The sequence below is a fragment of the Gracilinanus agilis genome, chromosome 3, assembly GCF_016433145.1.
Source record: "Gracilinanus agilis isolate LMUSP501 chromosome 3, AgileGrace, whole genome shotgun sequence".
Classification (NCBI taxonomy): Eukaryota; Metazoa; Chordata; class Mammalia; order Didelphimorphia; family Didelphidae; genus Gracilinanus; species Gracilinanus agilis.
The window spans coordinates 522,742,743-522,765,678 of record NC_058132.1 but is presented as its reverse complement, the minus strand read 5'-3'; the positions used below and the strand labels follow the sequence as shown (position 1 = coordinate 522,765,678).

At 33.6% G+C, this 22,936-nt stretch overlaps 1 protein-coding gene across 2 annotated transcripts in view; it reads right to left on the bottom strand.

Annotated features, from left to right (window-relative positions):
* The window catches only part of NALCN (sodium leak channel, non-selective), a 483,341-nt gene that overhangs the window by 432,672 nt on the left and 27,733 nt on the right, over window positions 1–22,936 (bottom strand). For both annotated transcript variants that reach the window (XM_044667195.1, XM_044667196.1), the window contains exons 3-5: window positions 11,042–11,125; window positions 8,446–8,585; window positions 8,220–8,348 (exon numbers count right to left, since the gene is read on the bottom strand). In XM_044667195.1, coding sequence (XP_044523130.1) covers window positions 8,220–8,348; window positions 8,446–8,585; window positions 11,042–11,125 — 353 coding nt within the window. The remainder of the gene's footprint in view (window positions 1–8,219; window positions 8,349–8,445; window positions 8,586–11,041; window positions 11,126–22,936) is intronic.

The following is a 22,936-nucleotide window of genomic DNA, read 5'->3' as shown; positions in this document are numbered from 1 at the left end:
AGAGAGAGAGAGAGAGAGAGAGAGAGAGAGAGAGAGAGAGAGAGAGAGAGAGAGAGAGAGAGAGAGCGCATAAAGACACAAATCTTTATAGTACCTCTTTTTGTGGTAGCAAAGAATTGGAAATTGAGGGGATGCCCATTAAGTGGGGAAAGGCTGAACAAATCATGTTATAAGATTGTGATAGATAGAGGCTTCCAGGTTAAGATGGCAGCAGAGTAAAAAGCATCTGCTTGACCTCTCCTAACCCATGCATATAGGACTCCTCAAGAAGACATAAAAACAAATCCAGGCGAATGAATGGACTGAATGGACCCCACAACAGGGCCCAGCATTGGAGGTACGTGGAATCGGAGCACTTCCATGCTATAAAGGGGTGAAACAGCTCTACTAACTCAAGCTGAGCAACCCCCTCACCTCCACATCACCTACAGTACCAAAGCCAGTTCACAAGAGCTAGAGTGAGCTTGGGCCACCCATTAAGTCATTGGCAGCTCCAGGGCCTGTTCCTGAGAGCAGCAAGACTTAAGACCCCAAAAGGCTAAAGAACTTGTGGACTTTAAACACAGACCCTGAGTGCAGGCGCAGTCACAGCTACAGACGTGGATTCTGAACTCAGGCATGGACCTGTGTGGGGACCCAGAGCAGAAGGGTGCACGCCTGGGGAAGCAGTGCCCTGAGGCTGTTAAAGGAGCTTTAGGCAGTGGAACAAGCAAGGGGACCACCAGGAGGCTTGACCCTGAGAACAACTAGACCTGAGACCTCAGGAGCCTAAAGAGCGCAGACAGACCCTGGTCTTGAGGATAAAGCGGAGAGGGTGCTGGGCTAACAATGGCAAGCCAGAGACAAGAACCCCAGAAGAGAAAGATCAAGAAGAAATCTTTAATACTCAACAACTTTTACGCAGAAAAAATCCAGACAACAGAGGAAAGAGCAGAGGAAAACAAACAAGTAATCATATCCAAACCTTTCCAAAAAAAATGAAAACTGGTTACAAGCTCTTGAAGAGTTCAAATCAGAGATTATGAGAAAGATGGAAGGGATCTGGCAAGAAAATAACAGTATAAAAGGCAGAATTTAACAATTAAAAAGTGAGGCTAAGAAATCAAATGAATTGACAAGCAAATTGAAAACCAGAAATGACCAGCTGGAAGCCTTGAAGAACCAAACAGACCAGCTTCAGAAGGAAAACCAAAAGATTATAGTTGAAAACCAGACCCTAAAGACTAGAACTGGGCAATTAGAAAAGATGCCCCCAAATCAAAACAATTGATAAGCAAATTAGAAACCAAAATCAAACAGCTGGAAACAGGATAGACCAAATCAAAAAGGAAAATCAAAAGAATATATCAGAAAACCAGTCTCTAAAGACAAGAATTGGGCAAGTAGAAGCCAATGACCTCTCAACACAACAGGAACAAATGAAGCAAAGTCAAAAGACTGATAAAGTAGAAGGAAACATGAAATATCTCACTGAGAAATTGAAAGATCAAGAAAACAGGTCTAGAAGAGACAATTTGAGAATCATTGGTCTTCCTGAAAAAGCAGAAATTAATAGAAATTTGGACTCCATACTAAAGGAAATTATTCAGCACAATTGCCCTGAAGTTCTACAACAATTGGAAGGATCCATAGATCACTCTCTACACTAAACCCTGAAAAGACAATCCCCAGGAATATAATAGCCAAATTCAAGAGCTTCCAAGTAAAAGAAAAAATTTTACAAGAAGCCAGAAAGAGACAATTCAGATATCAAGGGGCACCAATCAGGATCACACAGGACATGGCAGCCTCCACACTAAAATACTTCAAAGCTTGGAATATGATATTCAGAAGGGCAAGAGAAGTGGGTCTTCAACCACAGATCAACTGCCCATCAAAACTGACTCTATACTTCTAGGGGAAAGTATGGGCATTCAACAAGATAGAAGATTTCCAAATATTTGCACAGAAAAGACCAGGACTAAATGAAAAGTTTGACATCCAACCACAAAAAAAAAAACAAGAGACACGTGAAAAGGTAAATAAGAAACATAGGGGAAAGAAAGAAAACTCATATTTTTTAAATTTGCCTCTTTAAGGGCTTCAATAAGATCTAATTATTTGTATTCCTATGTGGAGAAATGTTATGTGTAATTCTCTGTAGTGAACTCTATTCACTATTATAGTATCCACTATTATAGTAATTAGAAGACTTATTCACAGGGAGAGGTTGGAATACTAAATGGTCTAAGATGATAAGGGGGTGGGTGGGAAAGAGGGGGTGAATAGTAGAGGACACCAAGAGAAACTTGAATGAATAAGAAAAATAGGATATTCTATTACACACAAAGAGGGCATGGGAAGGGGAGGGGATGAATACTATTATAAGAAGGAGAGGAAGAGAGCATTAAGATGTAATATTTAAACCTTATTCTCAGTGGAATTAACCCTGAGAGGGAAGAGTAGCTATATCCATTGAGATATAGAACTCTATCTAACCCTACTGAGAAAGTCAGAAGGGATAAGCCAAGGGGAGCAGAGGAGTGGGGAGGTCAAAAAAGGGAGGGGAGGAGAAGGGAGAGGGAATTCATTAGGCCTTAAAAATAAAAAGAGGGGAATAACAAGGGAGGGAATGGAAAGGATAGTAAATCAAGGGAGGGGACAAGGGTTACTGTTTTAAAACAAATCACTGGTTTAAAAGGAAATAGCCTAAGAAGAAGGGGTAGAACTAAGAGAGGATACCAAAATGTTGGGGAACACACAACTGATAATTATAACTCAGAATGTGAATGGGATGATTAATTATACTAAATTAAAAAGCTTTTGTACAAACAAAAACAATGTAGCCAAAATCAGAAGGGAAACAACAAATTGGGAAAAATCTTTATAACGAAAACCTCTGACAGGGGTCTAATTACTCAAATATACAAGGAGTTAAATCAATTCTATAAAAAATCAAGCCATTCCCTAATTGATAAATGGGCAAGGGACATGAATAGGCAAATTTCCGATAAAGAAACCAAAACTATCAATAAGCACATGAGAAAGTTTTCTAAATCTCTAATAGTTAGAGAAATGCAAATCAAAACAATGCTGAGGTATCACCTCACACCTAGAAGATTGGCTAAAATGATAGGAGGGGAGAGTAATGAATGTTGGAGGGGATATGGCCAAATTGGGACATTAATGCATTGCTGGTGGAGTTGTGAACTGATCCAACCATTCTGGATATCAATTTGGAACTATGTTCAAAGGGCTGTAAAAGATTGCCTGCCCTTTGATCTAGCCATACCATTCATTGTTGGATCTGTACCCCAAAGAGATTATAGATAAACAGACTTGTACAAAAATATTTATAGCCGTGATTTTTGTGGTGGCAAAAAACTGGAAAATGAGGGTATGTCCTTCAATTGGGGAGTGTATGAACAAACAGTGGTATATGCCGGTGATGGAATATTATTGCACTAAAAAGAATGATAAACTGGAGGAATTCCATGTGAACTGGAAAGACCTCTAGGAATTGATGCAGAGTGAAGGGAGCAGAGCCAGAAGAATATTGTACACAGAGACCAATACACTGTAGTAAAATAGAATGTAATGGACTTCTGTACTAGCAGCAATGCAATGACCCAAGAAAATTCTGAGGGATTTATGGAAAAGAACGCTACCCACATTCAGAGGAAGAACTACAGGAGAGGAAACACAGAAGAAAAAAACTGCTTGAATACATGGGTTGAGGTGGACATGATTGGGGATGTAGACTCAAAACTACCACACCAATGCAACTATCAACAATTTGGAAATGTTTTGATTGATGACACATTTAAAAACCAGGGGAAATGCGCATCGGCTATGGGCAGGGGAAGGAGGTTGGGGAGTTGAAGGGGAAAGTAAGAATATGAATCATGTAAGCATGATAACTTTTCTAAAAAATAAAAATTATTAAAAAAATAAGATTGTGATAGAATACTATGAAGCTATAAGAAATAATGAGCAGGATGACATCCGAATAAAACCTAAATTTACACGAACTGATGCAAATTGAGGGAATTAGGACAAGGAGAATATTCTATACAGTAATAGCAACTCTAAATGACTTCGTTATCAGTATACAATGATCCAAGACAATTCCAAATGATTTATGATGAAAAATACTATTTGCCTCCAGATTAAGAATTGATGCAATCTGAATGTAGATTTAAGCATATCTTATATCTACTTTCTTTATAATTATTAGTTTCTATTTTCATTTACAACATGGATAATATTGAAATGTTTTGTATGATCATACAAATCAAATTGCTTGTCTTCTCAAGGAGAAGTTTAGGAAGAGAAAAATGGAGAGAATATGGAACTCAAAATTTTTAGAAAGTAAGGTTAAACATTTTTGTTTACATGTAATTAAGAAAAATAAAATTAAAGTTAAACATAAATAATTAAATTTTTAAGTAAAGAACTGATTTTTTAAAAAAGCATTCAGAAAGCTGAAAAGTAATCTGACAGAAACTGAACTTATACCATATTCTATAATGTGTCCTAAATAGATATGTGAACTAATTATATATCATGGTATAGAAAGTAATAAATCGCACAGTATAGAAAAATTCTAAGAGAACTATTAGTATAACTTTCAAAGTTATGAGTATTTTTAATTCTCATTTTAATACAGAATAGATATAGGCAATTAAAGATGATAAAATAGAAAATTGTAATTAAATGAAACTGAAAACATTCTGTACAAAATTAGCATATGTACAATAAGATGGGAAGTGACAGAATGGTTTAAAAACTCTTTTTTTTAAATTTCTCAGACAAAAGCACAATATCCAAGATGAATAAAGAATGATTGGATACAAAATAGAAGACCAAAAGCTAATTCCTCAATAAATAAGAAGTCAGAGGATAAGAACAAATAATTCTAAAAAGATTTGCAAACTCTTAATAGCCAAATGAAAGAATTATTCAAATCATTACTAATAAAAAACAACTATGAGTTGGTGAAACTTCACACCTTGAAAATGGCAAAGATGACAAAAGAAAATAGTTCATATTGGAGGGGTTGGGAAATATTGATCCATATTGGTAATGAAGCTGTGAATCAGTATAACCATTTTAGCGTAATTTGTAATTATTCAAAACTAAAATGCCTAAAATGTTCATACCCTTTCACCAAGAAATTCCAGTACTATACACTCAAGAGATCATTGCTAAGAACATTCCCATATACACAGTATATTTATAGCAGTACTTTTTGTGGGAGCAAAGAATTGGAAACAAATTAGTTATAGATGTCTATCAATGAGAGAATGACTAAATAAATTGTAGTTTGCAGAGGGGAATAATCAGGACTATAACAACAACAAAATAATTGACTACCACAGTGTAAATAGAAAGAAACACACACAAAAAAGTATAGGTTGAATGTTGTAAAATTACTAGGACAAATATGGCTCCAAAGAAGAGAAATAATGAGACAATCCTACCTAACGTTATGAAATGTTTAAAAACTAGATCTCTGGGGGAAAAAAAAACAACCATGCAAGACCCACTTTTAAATTTATTCTACATTAATATTTTCCCATCAGATTCGAGAATAAATGAAACACACACACATACATATATATGTACATACATATATATTCTAAAGATTTTCACTACAATTTTAACATTAGACTCATTGGCCTCAGACATTTCCTAGCTTGACCCTGGGCAAGTTACTTGACCCCAATCGCCTAGCTTTTTACTATCTTCTGCCTTGGAACTATTAGTTGTGTTCATTCTAAGTCAGAAGATAAGGGTTTTAAAAAATTGTCTCTCATGAGCCAGTTTGAATTTGTTCATACTGGTACACTCCTGGCTCTTTTGCAGAAGAGAGAGTTTGGTGAACCAAATTAGACATATTTTCATACCTTTCTTGAAAAGATTAGTTTTCCTAATTTTTTCTATCATTTCTATTTTTATGTATTTAAAAGGAACTATTTGTCTTTTGAAATGGGTCTCTGGAAAGAGTTGTGGGATGAATATTAGGGAGAAGCTTTGATGATATAAAATAAAAAAGATTTCAACAAAAAGTTATTTTGAAAAAAGAACCATTCCTTAGGGAATCTTTGAGTCCCACCAATTCGTACACATATTTTAAAAATATAATTAGGAATTGACCAATCCACCCCATGGAATATACTTTATCCTTTCTGGTGGGTTATTTAGAGCTCCCAAAGAGGTCTGTGGTCAGACTTCAAGAAGTCTATGAACTTGAATGGGAAAACAAATACATCTTTATTTTCACTGAGCTCTAACTGAAATTTAGTATTTCCTTCAATTATGAATGTAAAAATTCTCTACATATTGCCAATCTAAAATGTAAAGCTTTAAAAAGCCGGTTGTCAGTGGGCCCAGAGAAGTTGCCACTTCATATAGTCTTTAGCCTTTTTGGTACTTAGCAACATAGAATCACACCCTGTTGAAATTTACTTACTATAATTACTGTGGAAGTATAGTATTCAATAAAATTTTCCCCATAATGATTTGACATAGGCATTAAAAGTAACAGAGGGACAGTTAGCTGGATAGAGTGGACAGAGAGCCCCAGTTGAAGACAGGAAGTCTTAGGTTCAAATATGACCTCAGACATTTCCAAGCTCTGTGACCTTGGACAAGTCACTTAACCCCAGCTGTCTAGCCATTACCAGTCTTCTGCCTTGGAAATGATATTTAGTATTGATTCTAAGAGAAAAGGTAAGAGATTTGTTGTTGTTGTTTTTAAATAATACAGATTTAAGAAACAGAGGTAAGATTTGGCATTTATTGTTTTATATATGAACTTCCAAAGTATTGTTGATGATTTTGCACATTAATTAGGTTCTATAGCTCCCTTTGATTGAATTGTTGAACATGTGGAGTAAACAACTTTAGTTGAGAAAAGAGTCTAAAAATACCTAGTCATTAAATGTCTTATCACATTGGATATTTATACACATATTCAATGTCTAGTTTTAGCATTTTATTTTCTCACTAATACAAATGGTTCTCCAGATAATTCATTCATTGGTGCTGTCACAGACATTTCATATTTTTGACAGCAGAAGTTTACCTGGAAATTTAATAATTGGTAATCTTGTTTTGCTTTATATTTTCCTTCCCAAATGCCATTTTGAAATAAAAATATAACTGCATTTCACAAAAGCAATAATGGTCTTAGGAAAAATGAAAACAGTCCTGTCAACTTTTCTGGCTTCTGAGATTATTTTTAGAAGGAACATATGGTTTACTTACTTTTCTTGTTCGATGTAATCAATCTGGATTTTTTGTTTTGCCTGATTTTTTTAAAAGATGTATTTTTAAAATCATGCATTTGAATTAAAATCTTTGTATACTATCCCCTTCTTTTCTAGAGACATTAATGTAAACTGACAACTTTAGAATATACATAGGATTCATTTTGTTCTATTATTAAATTATAAAAGTAATTACTTATTCATAGCTATTTTCCTATCACATTCTTATCAAATAATTTAATTTTTATTACTTATATTTGTCTTCCATCTCATATGCTATTTCTTCCATTTGGTGGAAATGATAAGAAAGCATAACAAAGCTTTTAGAAAAAAAAATCACTGTAAAATCTGTGTTCAGGCCTTTCTAACGATATGTCCAAAGTGTTTTTCTGTTGGTAGATCATCTAGCCACCATATTTGTACATATGTTCAAATGTATATAAGTTGAGGCCCATTTGTATAAACTTCCCAAATGTAAAAAGGTCTGGATTAGTCTTGTTATTGTGAACAGAATGAAATATTATTTTCATTCACTTTTTTTGGTAAGTGATTCATGTTTTGACTAAACAAATTATTTTTCATCAAGTATGGTAGAAGATCATTCATTTCCACCTCTAGACCAAGCACTCAAGTATAGCTTCTGGGTCAGCCAAGTTAGAGAGGACTACAATGATTAAGCTTTCTCTACTTACCCCTATTTAAAGTCACAGGAAGCTAATTTCCTTCTATGCTTCACTCTCTTCCAAAGAGGAAATAAAGAACTATTCCCAGGGGTGTTTGTGAGGCACTTTTTCTCCAAAAAAGAAACAGTGGTATTTTCAAGTAATTATAATAGTAATGATGAGGAAGAGAGGGGAATGATTAAACAAGATTAGAAATCTTTGTTTCAAGGAAACATTAACTCATTTGGAAATATCTCTTCTAATAAAGAAACTAAATTAAATCAATATTTACAAGGAAACTTACCCTGGTTGGGTGTCAACTGTTACACAGTGATAGGTAAAAGTGCCAAACATCTGAACTCCTAAAATTCCATATAGAAGTAGAAAGAAAAGTAGGAAAATTGAAACACTCCAAATTTGTTCTCCCGAACGCCTAGAAAAATTAAAATGTAAAAATATAGAAGATGATAAGCTTGTGTACAAAGAACAATTCATTAAATGATCATTAAATTATGGATTGTAAAACTTACTTTAAAATATTTGTTATCCTTGTTCTTGGGAGCTCAAATCGGAAATAAATGCGGAATGCCCGGATCATAATAAGAGGCCTTGGGATTCTTAACATTCCCCAAGGTGACATTTGATCGACTATATCAGCAATTTCAAATACCTGTAAATATATAAGCATAGATTTTTTGCAGATTTTCTCTCACTTATCATACTTACTTTCCATGGACTCTAAGAATTTCAGCATTGCAAAGAAATTCAGATGCCATTTAATACAATCTGTACCTAATTAGAAAACCTGTCTACACATGATCCTCAGTAAACAGTCAACTAGTCTTCCCTGGAAGATAAACAATGAAGGGAAATCATTGTTTCCCAAAGTACCATTCCATTTTAGGAAAGTGGAGTAGGAGGGAGAGTGAATTCCAATTACTAGGAACTTTGGTAGGTTATTTTCAAAAATATTTTATTTGAATATATCATCCTAAATTTAATTTAATTTTAAGTGAAATTGTTAAAAATAATTAAGAAAGTTTCATTAAATATGCTAAAATTTAGTTTTGTTTCATCACTTTGCATGATGACTTATTTGTAAAACTAACTACCAATGTAAAACTATAATTACTTTAGAATATCAGTTTTAAATATGAATAAATAAATAAATATGGATAAAAATATGTATTATTTACAATGACTTTTTAAAATTGTTTATCATTCATGGTAAACTGTTTAGAGATTAAGTACCCAAACTTCAACCCTCACACTGCATGTGAGCTCCCCACCTTAGGCCAGACAGAGAAGAAGAAGTGCTCCTTTTCAGCTACTGACCAGAGGGGCAGGTGAGGAGAAAAATGTCCTCAGGTGCATGTGGAGAGGGGGAGGGGAGCAGCCCCCTCTGGCATGCATACCTACCATAGGTTTGCTAACATGGGCTTAGATCTTTACTAAAATAATTAGATTCATTTCAGGACTCCTAATTTTTTTTAATCTGTATAGAAGGAAATCTAAATAGTGTGGAAAGAAGAGACCTGAAAACTCTAAAAGTAAATATTTTAATAGTATAATTTAATCTAAGAAAAGACGATAAAGAAGTGCTTCAATAATGTAACTTAATACTTTTATTCTAATAAAGATAGGAAAAATTATAATTCTATCAGAAGAAAATCATTTTAAAAGGAAGACTGTCAAGTTGTGAAGCACTCCAATGAACTAGTAAAAGAAGTTGTCTATTCCAGGTCTATTTTTGAGGGGTAGGAAGAGTTGGGACTATGAGACTAAGGCATTAGCTGTTTTTTATTTCATTGGTATTAGGAACTCAGAAAGGAAACACTCTTTATAATATTGACAGCTGTTCTGCAACTTAAAAAGTTTTTCAAATTATACACGAGACACTAAGAGGTTAAATGATCTGCCCTGATGCATCATATACTCTTAAAAGATCAGAAGTGCTACTTAAACCCAAATTTTCCTAGTCAGTTAGTCAACAAGCATTTTTGTAATCTTACTATGTACCAAGCACTAGGAAAACAAAGCCCCTACACTCAAGACACTCACATTCTCATGAAGGAAACTACATGCAAATAACTCTCTAATATATGTGTGTGTGTGTATGTGTATCTATATATATTATGTAAATGTAAACTAATCTCATTGAGAAGATAGTTGCAGTGAGTAAAGAAGAGAAGGGCATTCTTTCCAACAGAAATACCAGTTTTCCTATTCACTGTTAGGCTGCCTCTCCTGCTATATATTTAAATGCAAGAAAGACAACCACTTTAATTGTAGTCAGTGTAAATCATGCTTGAATAAATTGTGATAAACTAGATTACCCACTGCTATTATTCAGAATGATGCATTCCTTTTGACTTTCTGAAACTGTATATTCCTCTAAATTTCTTGAAGAAGGAGTCTCTTCAAGCCAATGTAATCTTCTCTCCACTGATCCAATTATGTCTGTGGCAGTGAAAATGACTTAAAATGTGTGTGAACTGTCTCCCACCAATCTTCATCATTTATTACTCTATAACCCATAAATGGTACACAGTTTTCTTGTTTTATTTGATTTAATCTAATTTGTGATGTTGTATGATGAGGTGAAGGGATGAAGTACAGCATAATATGGAAAGAATAGACTGGCAAGCTTGAAGCTGAAATGACCTGAGGTCAAGTTCCTCCTGCAACAAATTCTGGTTATTAGATCCTGGACAAGTCATTTGACTTTTCAGGGCTCCTAAGTAGCATTTTTTTAAACAGCAGAACAGTGACAGATTTATACTGGTAGAATGAGCTTTTCTCCAAAAGATCCTACACTGACGAATTCACAAGCTTGGACAAAAAAAAAAATAGAGCTAAGCCACTTTATCTTAGGACTTATTATAAATAATGTACAGATGGTATGCTAAAAAAAACACCAATTAAATAATGGACAAAGAGTGGGATAAATTTCTCACATATAATTTTCAAAAGAAAGGTAGTACTCACCAAATGGGATGCAATTAAATGTAATTGTGTATATTGAAAAATGTTCCCTTTTAAACTTCTATTTAGATAATCTTGTTTAAGAATGGGTAGGGTATATTTCTGAAAATGTGACTGTATAATTTAAAATTATTTAATTACCTGTAACACCAAAGACACCCAAAGGCAAAAGACCATAAATCCATCAAAAACACACCAGCGATCTTTCACGTATGAATTATCCCCCTAAAAAGGAATTTTTCACAGCATTATTGTCAGTTCAAATGAAAATGTTTATGAACCTCTAGAAAAGAAATATTCAAATGTCATATAACTTATTAAAGTTAGAGACAATGTAATATCCTTACTAAATAGACATTCTAAGGCTCATTCCTAGGGTGACAAATGACAAAATGTGTTAGTAGAAGTCCTGAGGTGATTAATACATGTTATTTATGTTAACTTATTTTTTCCCAGGAACCCCTTCCTTACCAGATAAACTTTGAAGTTCATATGAGAGAAAAAATCTTCACACTTATGGAAGTGAGTCAAATGGAAAATTTGAAGGCAGCTTGGAACATTCTTGGGACATTCTTCTTCTCCAAAGTTAAAATAAAGTTTGCAGAAGCCAGGTTACCTGAAGGAACTATTAAAATTGCCCTATCTACAGTGCAGTAAAGGAAGTAACTAGAATCCCCAATTTCATAATACAGAGGTCAGTGTTGAGCAAAATAAAGAAGTACATAATCTCTATTATGATGGATAACAATTATAAAATTCAACATTAGTTCTGTTGCAGCTAAGATGTTAGAAGATAAAAAGAGGCACACAACTACATTTATTGAAGAAAGACTTGGGCCAGCTATTCTCTAGTACTTATTCCAATTTGAAATGTGTTTATATAAAGCAGGTTTTCTGAAAGAAATCCTTCTTTGCAAATATTCCAAGTGGAAACTTTTATATACTGACATACAAGAATCCTTTATTTTCTTAAACTATCTCATACTAGGTTTTTGTTTTATGAAAGTATACAAAGTTCTGATTTGGTCAGATATTACATTCCATCATCCATTAATTAAAAAAATAGAATCACAGAATGTTAGATTATTAAATAAAGTAAGGGAGATTTTAAAAAATCCTTTGGAATCTAAAGCCTTGTCTCTAGCCATTTTTAGGATACAAGTTTACTTGAGATTCTCTGAAAGAAGAGATTCAGTATTATTTAATGAGACATGGATTATTAAAACCCACACTTTGTAACTTAAGTATTGATTCATTTTTTTTAAGTCTTACATAGTGTCTGTTGCTTCCAAATGTCATAGCTATACTGTTTTGATGCTCTCTGTTATATTCAAGTAATTAAAAAATGTATATTTTGTTATTTTTGTTATTTTCACATGGAGAAATATACACACACACTACTGTTAATTCTCTTTTTGTCTATTCTTTTTGGTTGATTGTATTGTTAACAACTCAGGTAGCATTTAATTATGAAATTGGACAGAAGTTAGAAGAATTTGGTGTATCTGCATTCTTGGGTAAGTACTAAAATATGCATAAAACAAATGTTAGTAGGAATAAAAGGGTCAGGCATGATAATTATGAATGACAGGCAATGTTAAGGCCAGAAGCAGAAAAGGAAAGAAGAAGACAGGAAGTATATATACCTGATAGACTGATTTTGTTGATAGAGAAGTAAGAAATGAACAAAAAAGTTTGTTTTTTTAGGGAGAAAGAGGTTTGCAATCTAGAAATGTAAAAGAATTGTAAAAAGGAAACAAATGAAAAATCTTTAGGAATTTTCAATACCAATGAAAATACTCTTTCCAGATTTTTCATTATCTGGCTCCAGACTGATGGTGAACATCATCACTAAAGACATGCTAAGTCTATTGAAACCATACAGTAGCCAAAATTGGTTTTTGCCCACAGAGGAAGATACTTTAACATGTTCCCTCCACATTTTCTCCTTTTACTAGAAAATTCCTTATTGTGAGCCTCAACTGATAATTTCCTATATTAAATACATATGTAGCAAAAGATATAAAATAACCCAATTTTATAAAGCAATGCCTATGGGTTGTGTTCCATGACAGCCTTATTTTAATGCTTCATTGTAGACTAGACATGACCCAGGGGTGTGAAAGACAATGCCAATAAAGCACAATCTCTGACAGGTGGTACATAGCTAGAATGGTTTTTAATACCAGCCCAGTGACATGTGATATCTGCTATCTGTCAGTCAACCTAGCTAAATATAGCAAAGAGCATCACTAGAAGGTTGATCAAGAAGTGAAGAGTTAGAGTGTTTGTCTGTGTTTTGTTACTGACAACTAGTTGAACCAATAACAATTTTTAAAATAGACCTCCTATACAATTCTCTGATACTTTCATAATGAAATGCCATGGAAAAGTGGGCAGAAGGATCTATGTGAAATATTAATTAGAGGACTTTTTATAGTACCAAAAAAGAAAAGAAATCTGGAAACAAAAGAGATACTCATCATTTGTTTAATGTTTGAACCAAATGTGATATGTGAATGGGAGAGAACATTATTATTCAATTAAAAAAACACAAAACCTGGAAAATGAAGAATTCAGAGAAATCTGGGAAAATTTACAAATTGAGGCAAAATAAGCAAGCAAAATATAAGAGAATAATTTATTCATAAAGAAAAGGAAAATATAAAAAAGAATATAATAGTAATCAATGCAATCCACTCTCAACTCCACAAAGTGGGCAGTAAAACACACCTCATTTCTCCCAGCAGTGAAATAGTACACTACAGATACAAAATTTGACATACTTTGTCAGATTTAGGGAAGGAAAAACCACTATGTTTTAATTATGCTTCTTTTCTACAAAGGAGAATTTTCTTAGGCAAGGAATGGGGAGTACAAGTTCTTATGGCCTCATACTTGATCTTCAGCAAAACCTGGTACAGGATTCTTCCCACTCCAGTCCATGATCCCATCAAATTGGTCTTTCTAAAGGGCTAATTTTACCAGGCCTCTGCCTTGTCCCCATTCAATAAACTCCAGTGACTCCCTGTTACCTCCAGGATATGTTTAGCTTTCCAAATCCATCATATTCTGGCCTTTTTCTACCTTTTCAGTTTTCTTATATCTTATACCCTTCTGTATACTCTGCAATCTAGTGACCAGGCCTCCTTGTTCTTGGAATAAGATATTTCATTTCCCAATTCTGGGCATTTTTATTGGCTATACTTTCATTCCTATTTCCCTTCACATATCCACATTCTGGCTTTCTTGGCTTCATTCAAGTTTCAGTTATGTCTCAACCTTTCTCAGAAGCCTGGCCCAGTATCCTTAACATTAATACCTTCCATGTAAGATTTCTCCAATTTGTCCTGTATATATCATGTTTATATATGATTGCTTGCTTCATGTTTCTCTCAGACTACAAGTTGATTCAGAGGAAAGAATTTTACTTCATTTCTTTGTATCATTAGTACTCAGCATAGTGTTTGGCAAATAAAAAGGTCTTAAATTCTTGTTGACTTGCTTTAACTTGACTATTATCAAGGAAATGATTGCTTATCTACTCATTTCTGTTCTCCATACACTTTTTTGATGATTGCATGTTCCCATGAGTTGCTCTCATGCCTATGTAGATGGCTATGTATTCAACTGGGTGAATAGCTAGGCAGTTAGGTAGTACAGTAAGATAGAGCAGCAAGAGACAAGGTGGTACAAAAGATAGAACACCAGGCGTCAAGAAGGCTTTAGTTCAAATCTGGCCTCAGACACTTGCTAACTGTGTGACCCTGGGCAAATCATTTAACCCCATTTGCCTCAGTTTCCTCATCTCCTCAAATGAGCTAGAGAAGGAAATGGTAACTCACTAAAGTATCTTTGCTAATAAAACCCCAAAAGGGGGCATAGAGAATCAAACATTACTGAAAACAACTATCCAACTCATGAATCCAACTCAAGTCTCTGATCTTCGTGCTTTTTACCCAGATGGAGGTCCTGTAGTCATCTCAAACACAACTTGACTCTCAAAACCCCCACATATTTAATTAACTTTCAGGTATTATCAGTCCTACCGCTACATCATCTCCTACATCTTCCTTGTTTTCTGAACTCATAGGACACTCTAATAAAGAATTTTATCCTCTTTTGTAGGACTATTGCAAGAACTCCAAATTGGCCTCCTCAACTCTTTTTCTAATGTAATTTATCCTTCAAAATGCTCATCCTAAAGCATTCATCTAACTATGCCATTCACCTGCTACAATAATTGACAATCTGTGTTCAACCTACCTTTCCAGTCCTTATTATTCATCCTTTACACAATCACTTGTCTAGATAAAATAGCCTCTTGGGCTATTTTTGACCATGTACACTATATTTGACATCCTGTCTCCATGCCACAGGCCATTCTTTTTCACCTTTCTTTGTTACGTCAAAGCTCAGCTCAAATGCAGCTGGCTATGAGTCCTTTACTACTTTCCCTGACTACTAGTAACTAATGTTCCACTCTATCAAAAAAACAAAATCAAACAAAAAAAGATCTTCTCTGTTTATTGTATGGGCAGCTAGGTGGCACAGTGGATAGAATTCAAGGTCTATGGTCAGGAGACATAATTCTGAGTTCAAATCCAGACTCAGATATTTATTACCTGGGCAACTGCTTAAGTCACTTAACTCCGCTTGCTTCAATTTCTTCATCTGTAAAATGAGCTGGAGAAGGAAACGGCAAACCACTCCAGCTTCTTTGCCAAGAATACCCTAAATGGGATCTCTAAAAAGTCAGACACAACGGAAATGATTGGAACAAATATGTGTTGTATCCCTATGAGTTAGCACAGTGCTTGGCACACAGTAGGTGCTTAATAAATGTTTATTTAATTAATTCAATAGTTTAGATGAGAGGTAGGTTTGGAGGGAAAATATAATAAGCTATATTTTAGAAATGATGAAGGAGGTGTCTTTCAAATATCTAGTTGAAATAGTGATATAGTAGTGAAGCAGAAGAGTGAGATATATATGTCTGGAAACCATTAGCATAGAGATGATAAATAAACCCACAGGAGTCAAGGATTTCACTAAGGGAGAAGAGGAAGGCACATGGAACAGAGCTTTGGATAACAGACACAGTCAGGGGCATGATTCATATGATGAACTAGAAAAGAAGCCTGAGAAAAAGTAGTTTAAAAAAAAAGTTCCAGGAAAGTGTAAGGAGGAGAGAGTTTGCAGGAATAAAATATGGTCACCATGTCAAATGCAGTAGATAAGTCACGGAAGACAAGGAATGAGACAGGATCAAAAAATATGGCAAATTGCGTTATCTGTAACTTTGAAAAGAGGAGTTTTACTCAACTGATGAGTTAAGAAGCCAGATTGCAAAGGACTGAGGGGAAAATGAGGGAAGATGAAGGAATAGAAGCAAGTATAGATAACTTTTTCTATGAGTTAGACTGAGAAAGGGATTCGGGGTAGTTTGAGAAGACAGTAGTTTTGAGCATGTTTCAAGGCAGTTGGGAAGAAACTAGCTGTTGAGAAGCTAATAATAATAATAACCATATTTATATAACAAATACTACGTGCCAGACGTGTGCTAAGTGCTTTATATATGTTATTTCATTTGATCCTGATAGCAGGTGCTAGTCTTATCTTTATTTTAAAATTGAAGAAATTAAGGCAAAACAAGATTAAATGACTTGCCCAAGGTCACACAGTTAGTAAGACTGTGTGAGACTCAATGTGAACTACAGAGTTACCAGACACCAAAGGTGGCCTGGTTACTGCAGAGGAATAACAATGGAGGTGGTGTTTGCTGCAGAATATTGGAGGGAATGGGATCAGAGGTAAATGGAAAGAAGATGGCTTTTGCAAGACAAAGGGTTATTTTGTTATCAGAAACCAGGAGAAAGGGTGGGAAAATAAGATGATGATGTAAAGGGATTTCGAGGTGAAGAAAAGGGGAGAAAATGGAATTCACATGCAATGGCATCAATTTTCTCAGTAAGGTAAGAAGATAGGTCCACATAGGAAATATGGAAGGTTTGAGGAGGGAAGGAAAGGTCTGGAGTAACTTTGGTAGGAAGTGAGAAAAGAATTCAATTAGGGAAGAATAAGGGAGTCTTTCTGCAATGAGGGTATAGTTTAATTTATATAACTTGATTTTATAGGCTATCTAGCTAGAATAGTTGTATAACTTCTTCCAGCTCCATATACTCCCAACAAGAAAATTAGGGGTAAAAGGTATGGTAATCTTTTATAATTTTTGCCGTGAACATGTGGATTGCTCTTTTAAAAGATTCTACAAATTGGCAATTCCATCAATAATGAATGGAGCTACCTCTTTTGACACAAACCCACAAACATTAAGGAGAGAATCTATCTACCAGGCATTTTGTGAGGATAAAATAAGATGATATATGTGTGTGTATGTATGTATGTGTGTGTGTGAATTCATAAAGAAACTGGCAAACTATCAAGTTTTTTGGAAATCCTATTGTTTTGTTTTTAATATTATTAGTATTTTTTAAAAGTTTCTAGGTATGAGGCACTAAAAATATTCTTCAGGCAAACAGAAGAAAGGAATAGGTACACTTTCTCAAATGGTTTCTACACCTGGCGATATCTTTACAAAAGGGTCATGCATAAAAAAGAAGATATTCTGTTTCTTTAACAAGAGTTACATACTATCAAACAAGACCTGAATATGGCACTTTTAATCACAAAATAATAAAAAAGTTGGTGGAAGCATCATTATTTTTAGCAAATTTGCCATGAACAACCTTATAGGAAAACAGAAATAATTTATAAAAGATAAAAAAGGTATAATGTACATGTGATTTTCACCAGGGGAGGGACAATCATATTAATAAGAACACCAACTCATTCAAATCTCAAGTTAATTTCAACTTTAAGTCCAAACAAAATAAGATTCTATTATTCTCACTCTAATAGAGAAATAAGCATGTTGTTGAAAGATGTTTAGTATATATGTAGTATTCAGGGCATTATTAATCATTCCAGTTAATTATATGAACCAATGAAAGCTTAAGGCATATTTTTAAATGCATATCAAAATATTTAATGTAGCATATCTAATGATACCATGTTAAGAAACAACAGTTACTTAAAAAAAAAAAACTTTAACCTTATAGCTAGGCAATTGGAGTTAAATGACTTGCCCAGGATCATACAACTAGAGGCTGAGGACAGATTTAAACACAGGACCTCCTGTCTCAGGATCTGATTTTGTGCTACCTGGCTAACCCAAAAACAACAGTTACTAAAATTTACCTAGGATTACAATAACAATAAAATGGAAAGAGTATTGGATTTTAAATAAAAAGCCCTGGGTAAAAATTCTGGCTGTGTGATTTTAGATAAATTATTTTATTGAGCTTCAAGTTTTTAATCTGTAAAGTGAAGGGGTTGTACTAAATAACTGCTAAGGTATCTTTCAACTTTAAGTTTCTCATCCTATGAAAATGTGATTTTTGTTGTTCAAATCTCATAGTATAATTTATATTCTAAATACAAAATAAACATATTTTGAAAAACATGTTTACATTATACAAAATTCGACTTCAATACACAGAAATGCCAAATAGAGTTGTTTTCTTTGAACCTCGTTTTATTTTCCTGGTTTTTTAGTTTATGTCAGAACTGATAAAATACTATTTTGAGCATTAAATATATTTTTAAGATTTCTTTGACTTCCTCAGTGTGTGAATGAAATGATTATGTCTTGAGTTTTCCCATAAATATATTGTGGTAATTATTTCAATGCATCAAAGATGAGGACATAAAACAGAAAATAAACCACTTGATGTTTATTAAAAGAACCAGGCAGTAGTGATGATTATTTTGAAATTCAAAGAGTTTAAAAATTAGAACTAAAATTTTCAGGGGCTCAGAAAAGAGCTATTTAAAGATGGGAACAATTAATAAGTAAGCACTAAATGGGAGAGAAATAATTATATATCAACTAAGATAGAAGCACCCAAAAGAGGCTGGAACTTTTTAGTTTATATGGAATTTTTAAAAAAACAGTAGATACTATTTTTTCATTTTGTCATTAACAAAGTTATGTGCAATGTCACTACAATTAGCTTCTCTTTATTGCTCATAATTTGCCTTAGCAATGAACTAATTTCAATGAAATAGCATGCTGAAGCATCTTAAATTATTTAAGGGTTGTTTTAAATGAGAAAGAATAAATATGAAACGAAGAATGCATCCAATGCTTCACCTAAAAATACTCCTTCAATAAGTGCAAATAATGCGGTATAATATTACTAATTTGAATTTTAATAATGAAGAATGTAAAGTAACCTGGGCCAAATTTTATATTTTAATTGGCCAGGAAACAAATGATAAATAAATCTTTTGTCTTACTGTTTGTTAAGGAAATTAATTGAAGAAATAAGATTACAAATGGCATTTTTAATCTATTCAAAATAGCAAATTGTTTTCAAGCCCTCTTAAAAGCAACATTTGCACATAACAAATAAAAGCTAATTACAAATAATCCTCTAATTCATCAAAGCAAGTGTAGCATTTCTGCTAGTTAACACAATCATTAAATGGAGTTATTATATGTACTTGAAAGTAATTAAAAATTAACTGTTTTTAAAATTCTCTCGTTTAGGCTTAATATTATTTCACCATGACCTCATAAAGGCTGAAACTATGAGCCATTAAGATAGACTTACATTCACTTCCTTTAGAATGTGTTTGTGTTGATCATGTCCTGGGAAATTTGCTTGTTTCATACTTCCAAGTTTATTTTGGATGTTTGTCGTGAATAAGATCCCAGTTTGTGTATTTTTTCCTGACTACCCCAACTGTCCTTTAAGAGGGCAATATACTTCAATTCACCTTTAAAGTTCATGAATGTTTTTCATTTTTGTTCCTTTGTTATTGAAAGGTCCTATGATTTCTAGTAGTAAATTCAGGCATTTTGAAGGCCCACTTAGTTTCTTTCCTGATACTGCAGTTTGATAACTTTCTCAATTCATTCATTCCATTAATATATATACAAACACATTTTATAATATAATATTTTGGAGTCACAATGAGACACCAAGTTTCAAGTATTAGTCATATTTCCGTTAGCTATACAATCTTAGGCTACTCATTTTCCCCTCTACAGACTATGATTTTCTTATCTATAAGATGAAAGTTGAATTAAATAAACTTCAGAGTAACTTCTATATTCAACATCCTATGGTTCCAACTCACTTCTTCATATTTCATTTTAATTCTCCTCTTTTGTTCCTGTGTTCTCAAAAGTTTCTATTATTCTAACTATAACCTCGCTAAAAATCTATAATTCTGAAGTTAGATTTTCTAAATAAATGTGCCTTAAATGTTCCCATTGTTTTACTTTGTTTATTGTATTAAATGATTGTTTTTAAAACTAATCCTATTGTTAGATGTGTATATTTGAATTATGATAGAAAAAGGCACTAAAGCTCTTTATTTTAGATTGATTCCAAGAGAGATATGCAAAGTAATATATTCCACAACTTAAACGGTTTAATTCTATTTTAATTAATTCTGGAAGAATATAGTTCATTTAATTTGTGAAATTACTTAAGAATATCATTTTATCTTATTATTATTTTTTAAACCTTACCTTCTGTCTTAGAATCAATACTCTATATTGGTTCCAAAGCAGAAGAGTGGTAAGGGTTAGGCAATGGAGGTTAAGTGACTTTCCCAGGGTCACATAACTAGGAAGTGTCTGATGTCATATTGGAACATAAGACCTCTCGTCAATAGCCCTGGCTCTCAATCCACTGAGCCGCCGTGCTGCCCCATTTTTTAAGTCTATAATTGATATACTTTTAGTTAAGCAAAGTTGAATTCACCAAACAAAAATATTATTTTGAGGCTTGCCATTCCAACCAGTATGATATAAGACAATTGACATGACACAATTAATATGATATAATATGATTAAAATGATATATATAATTAATGTGACATCTCATGATATAGTCCAAAATCTTACAACAGGCCATGGTAAAATAAAAGTTCTTACTTGTAGAGTAGAAAAAATTAATGTCATATCTCAAAGCTAAAAGGCTTGAAATCTAATTTTACTGTAAAACTTTAAGAATGACATGCCTATAATTCAAACTTTATCCATCAATTTCTATTTTCAAAGAAACATAAGCTCATTGAATATGTCTGCACTATTCTATGTATACACTAATATTCTAAATGAATAGGCTAAAATAATACCATTGTATTCATTTGGCTTGAGCAGGCTAAAATAATACTACTGAACTCATTTAACTTACTTATGTGTTCCTAATAAATAATTTTCCCCCAAATATACAAAATGAGATTCAGGTACAGGTACATACATGGAACCTATCTATTCTATATATACACACATATTTATATATCTGCTTAAATACCCACTTACATACAGAAAACATAAATTTTAATTATTTTCACATGGTAAAGATTTAGGTTCATATCAGAGGAGAAAACGGTGAGGAAAAACTCTAACGATCTCTCATACCATGCAAAGAAATCAACATTTATAGGCTGTGCATTCTACTCATTCAAGAACTGTCAATCATTTTTGTTATGAAAGGTTAAACACTTGGAGGCTGCCAATCAATAGTGCAGAATTACGGAGCAGTTTTAAAAAATTGCCATGGAGGTATTGAAAAAGCAGAGAACCAAACACTTCCACCTGAAAACATTTATATGGATGTATTTATCAATTTGTAAATGTTACCCACTGGGATAGCCTCATAAAAATACATGGCTTATGTTTATGAGTTTCCAGGAGCCATCTGTTAACTGTATTTTATCATTATTTATTACTTGAGTAGTGATGAAAGGCCAAAATGATGATTTAAATTTGTTCTACTCTCAGTGAAAAAAAGGACAAGAGCCAGGGCAAAGCATTTGAAATATATGGGATGCATGGGAAAGCCGTTTCCTCCAGTGGTTTCTTTGTGAGCTGACAGCCTTGGTTTTGTTCCTGGGAAGACTTTTTGAAAGAGGACAGTTAGACAGTATGAAATAAATCATCCAACAAACAGCTATGCTTGGGGAATCCTTATGCTAACTGAGTTAGAATTGCTTCTAGTTTCGGTATTTTCTGTGACACCCAGAGTATTACTGGTAACAGCAAATATTAAACAAAAAAGGAGGGGAAAGGAAGTCTGGGTACTTTGGCTTGAGTATAAAGTTATGTCTGATTAGATTTTTTTTAAAACCCTTAACTTCTGTGTATTGACTTATAGGTGGAAGAGTGGTAAGGGTAGGCAATGGGGGTCAAGTGACTTGCCCAGGGTCACACAGCTGGGAAGTGTCTGAGGCTGGATTTGAACCTAGGATCTCTCATCTCTAGGCCTGGCTCTCAATCCACTGAGCTACCCAGCTGCCCCTCTGATTAGATAATGTGTGTAATGGATAAAGTGTTGAACTCAGAATCAAATGTGGTCTTTGACATCAGCTGTATGACCCTAAATAAGTCACATAATTTCTTTCTGTCTCAAGCACCTCCTTAGCTCTTTCTCCTAAAATTTACTACAAGTAGGAGTGTTCACATAGGGAGCTCCTTATGTGAATAAAATTGTAGGAGATTTCTATATATTTTAATATATAAATCAAATAACTGAGATAGTATATTGGGAAGCTAGTGCATAGAGCACAAAGGTCTGGAGCCAGGAAGATGTGAATTCAAATATAGCCTCAGACACTTTCTAGCTGTGTGACCCTGGGAAATTACTTAACCCTGTTTGCCTCAATTTCCTCAATTCCTCAAATGAATAAGACAAGGAAATGGCAAAACACTTCTGTATCTTTGCCAAGAAAACCTCAAATGTAGTCATGAAGGGTTGGATACTGTAGAAGCATGAAAAACAATGAAAACTAGGGAGTATTTTAAAAAGCACATTCTCTATTCTTTCTTGGTTGAAAATAGACAATTGTTTACCAGTTAGATTTCTAGTCCATGACATGGCTGATTTCTACAGTATTTGTTTTACATCAAAGGTCATATGTACGAGGCACAAGTTTTATCCAAACCACAATAATTCT